The sequence below is a fragment of the Acanthisitta chloris genome, unplaced genomic scaffold (assembly GCF_000695815.1).
Source record: "Acanthisitta chloris isolate BGI_N310 unplaced genomic scaffold, ASM69581v1 scaffold79, whole genome shotgun sequence".
NCBI classification, from domain to species: Eukaryota; Metazoa; Chordata; class Aves; order Passeriformes; family Acanthisittidae; genus Acanthisitta; species Acanthisitta chloris.
The window spans coordinates 146491-148927 of NW_008691780.1; the positions used below are offsets into that span (position 1 = coordinate 146491).

Sequence of the window (2437 nt, forward strand, 5' to 3'; positions counted from 1 at the left end):
GCCTTCCACACAGCAGCATGGATCATACCTTAGTGTAGCTATCATAATCAATCAGAACAAATAGCAAATTTTGTACACAATACTTGAAGTAAAATACAAGCTTTATAAAACCTTGCTGAGGTGTGAAATGTTGTGCCCTTTCAAAAAAACAGTAGTCACTATCTTCTGGACAAATAGTGAAACAATGAGTTCTGTATGCAGATATCACCACTAGGTACTGACTCTTAAGATCACTTTTTTCCTAGAAAACACCAAATAAATACAAGCAATAAATGCAACATAAGCTGCTGTCAGCTACCTAGTCTAAACCATACTTGTGAAAATACAAATGGGCACATTGTGAATACTTAAAGAGTAAAGTGCTTTTAACATTGAGCAAGTGAATGCATCTAGTGTTGTACCACAGGCAAATATATATCCATTTTGGACAAAACAGTCTCCATGCAATTAAGTCAGCAGCAATTCCCTGCATCCATTTATAATACTAAACTAGTATATATTACTTCGGTCATACAGGGTTTAAAGTCAGAATACGGTGTGTACACTTACAAAACTCAAGCAATGCTCTACATTAGCATACATTTTGAGCATTGCTACAGCAAGGTGGATTTTTGTTGGTTTTTTTTACCTTTTAAAAAGCCAAACCTTTGGTAGTGTAAAGGCAGCGTACACTGAAGATGCCACTGAACCAATATGAGAGCTCATTATGCAGCTGACAGGAATGGGAAGAAGAAAAAATCAAAAGCGAATTTAATGGCTTTATGCACTGTGCTCCTCCAGTCATGCTCTATTTTCACATGCCTCCCTGCAGGTAAGAGTTTAGACATGCAATTCAAGCAAGTGATTGCTTTCAGTTCAAACACAGGCCATTTACTGCCAAGACGACCCTCCAGAATTGTGCTGAATTCAATTATACTCCCTTGCCTCAAGTTCAACAACACTTTTTTAAACTCATTGCTAGCCTTCAGCACAATATCTTTGGTTATATCATCCTCCTCTATGGGCTTGGTTCCATTTTTGCTACTGAAAGGCATGCCCACAGTTATTTCAAATTTGTACCGATCAAACATTTTCATGTGACATTTATGCTTTGTCAAATACTTGAGACGACACAATTCCTCCTCCTCCAGTGTAACATTTTTGGGATCACAAAGAGGGTAGGTTTCACCATACACGCATCTCATCCAATCCCCAATAAAAAAGGGAAGCATATTTACTGCAGATTCTGCACTGTTGTCAATCTCTGTCACGCGTACGTATTTGAACCGCCCAGTCCATGTCACTCTGTGTCCTTCTAGGTGACTGCATAAAATCTGAGTACGTGCCATGTTAGTCTCCTTCCATGCCCGGGGTCCACAGAGGAAAGCATACTGATTCCAGGTCAAGGTAGAGTTGTAAACTTTCATTCCCTCTGATCGATACACATAGAACCAACAGAACAACACCACAGCTGTAATCCACACCAGAATGAGCTTCACGATCGAGCTTCGAGTCAGCGATTTAACCACTTCAACTACAGAGAAGTTAACCTTTGTCCACCATCGAAAGAGCAAAGGAACAGCACACAAAACCAGGGTCACTACAATTTTCATGAGTTCCAGAGACAGAAACCACTTCATGAAGTGGACAAGACACATCAGTGCAATGCCTATGCCTAGCACTGGCAGTGCAAAGAGGAACAGAAAATAACCAATGGATGCTCGAACGAGCCCAATGCCGGAGGACTCCCGTAGAATGACCACAGAGAGTTCACACCACATAAAGCACACCAGATATGGGACCAGGTAGCAGTAGGTGCCTTTAAAGTTCCGTAGTTGTGCCATTCTAAAGAAAAGATAGAACAAGTACAAAAACAGAAGGCATGGGACGCTTACATTTAACACAAAGAAATGGCCTACAGGAACAGTAAAGAAGGTTTTACCCAAGAATTTCAAGTAGCCAAAATTCCCAGGTAACACCTGCAATAGGGATAAGCAACCTGCAGCTATCTCAGTCATTAATGCCCTTCGTGTGTAAGGTTCTGCACATGTGCTTAAACTCATGTAGCTTGTCACTGTGAAGAAAATTGAGATAGTAGCTAACTCTGAGCATGGTATACAGTCTTTGCTTGCTATAGGGAAGGAAAAAATGACAAAGAATACTGAGAGCAAGAAATAAATGTATGGCTCTAAGTGATTCCATCCAAAGTTCACCTCAGCTTGCTCAACATCTAGGTTCGGTTCAAAACGAAGCAGTAAGTCAGTCAAAGCACGGAAGTTTTCCCAAGCCTTACTGTCCTGAAAAACTTTCAGTGTACAAATCACCATAGAAATGAAGGACAAATAGAATATAACTAATGGAATAATGAAGGCAAAAAAATCAATTGTCAGATTACTGATGATGAAGAAAAAGATGAGAGCATTGATATGGTGTGTTGGAACAATGGTAGACAGCCAAT

General features: G+C 40.1%; 1 protein-coding gene across 1 annotated transcript in view; it reads right to left on the reverse strand.

Annotated features, from left to right (window-relative positions):
- Nucleotides 1-704: 704 nt before the first annotated feature.
- Nucleotides 705-2437, reverse strand: part of WFS1 (Wolfram syndrome 1 (wolframin)) — a 29290-nt gene continuing 27557 nt past the window's right edge. The window contains 1 exon segment of the mRNA XM_009082344.1: nt 705-2437. This exon segment is cut by the window's right edge and continues 14 nt beyond it. Coding sequence (XP_009080592.1) covers nt 705-2437 — 1733 coding nt within the window.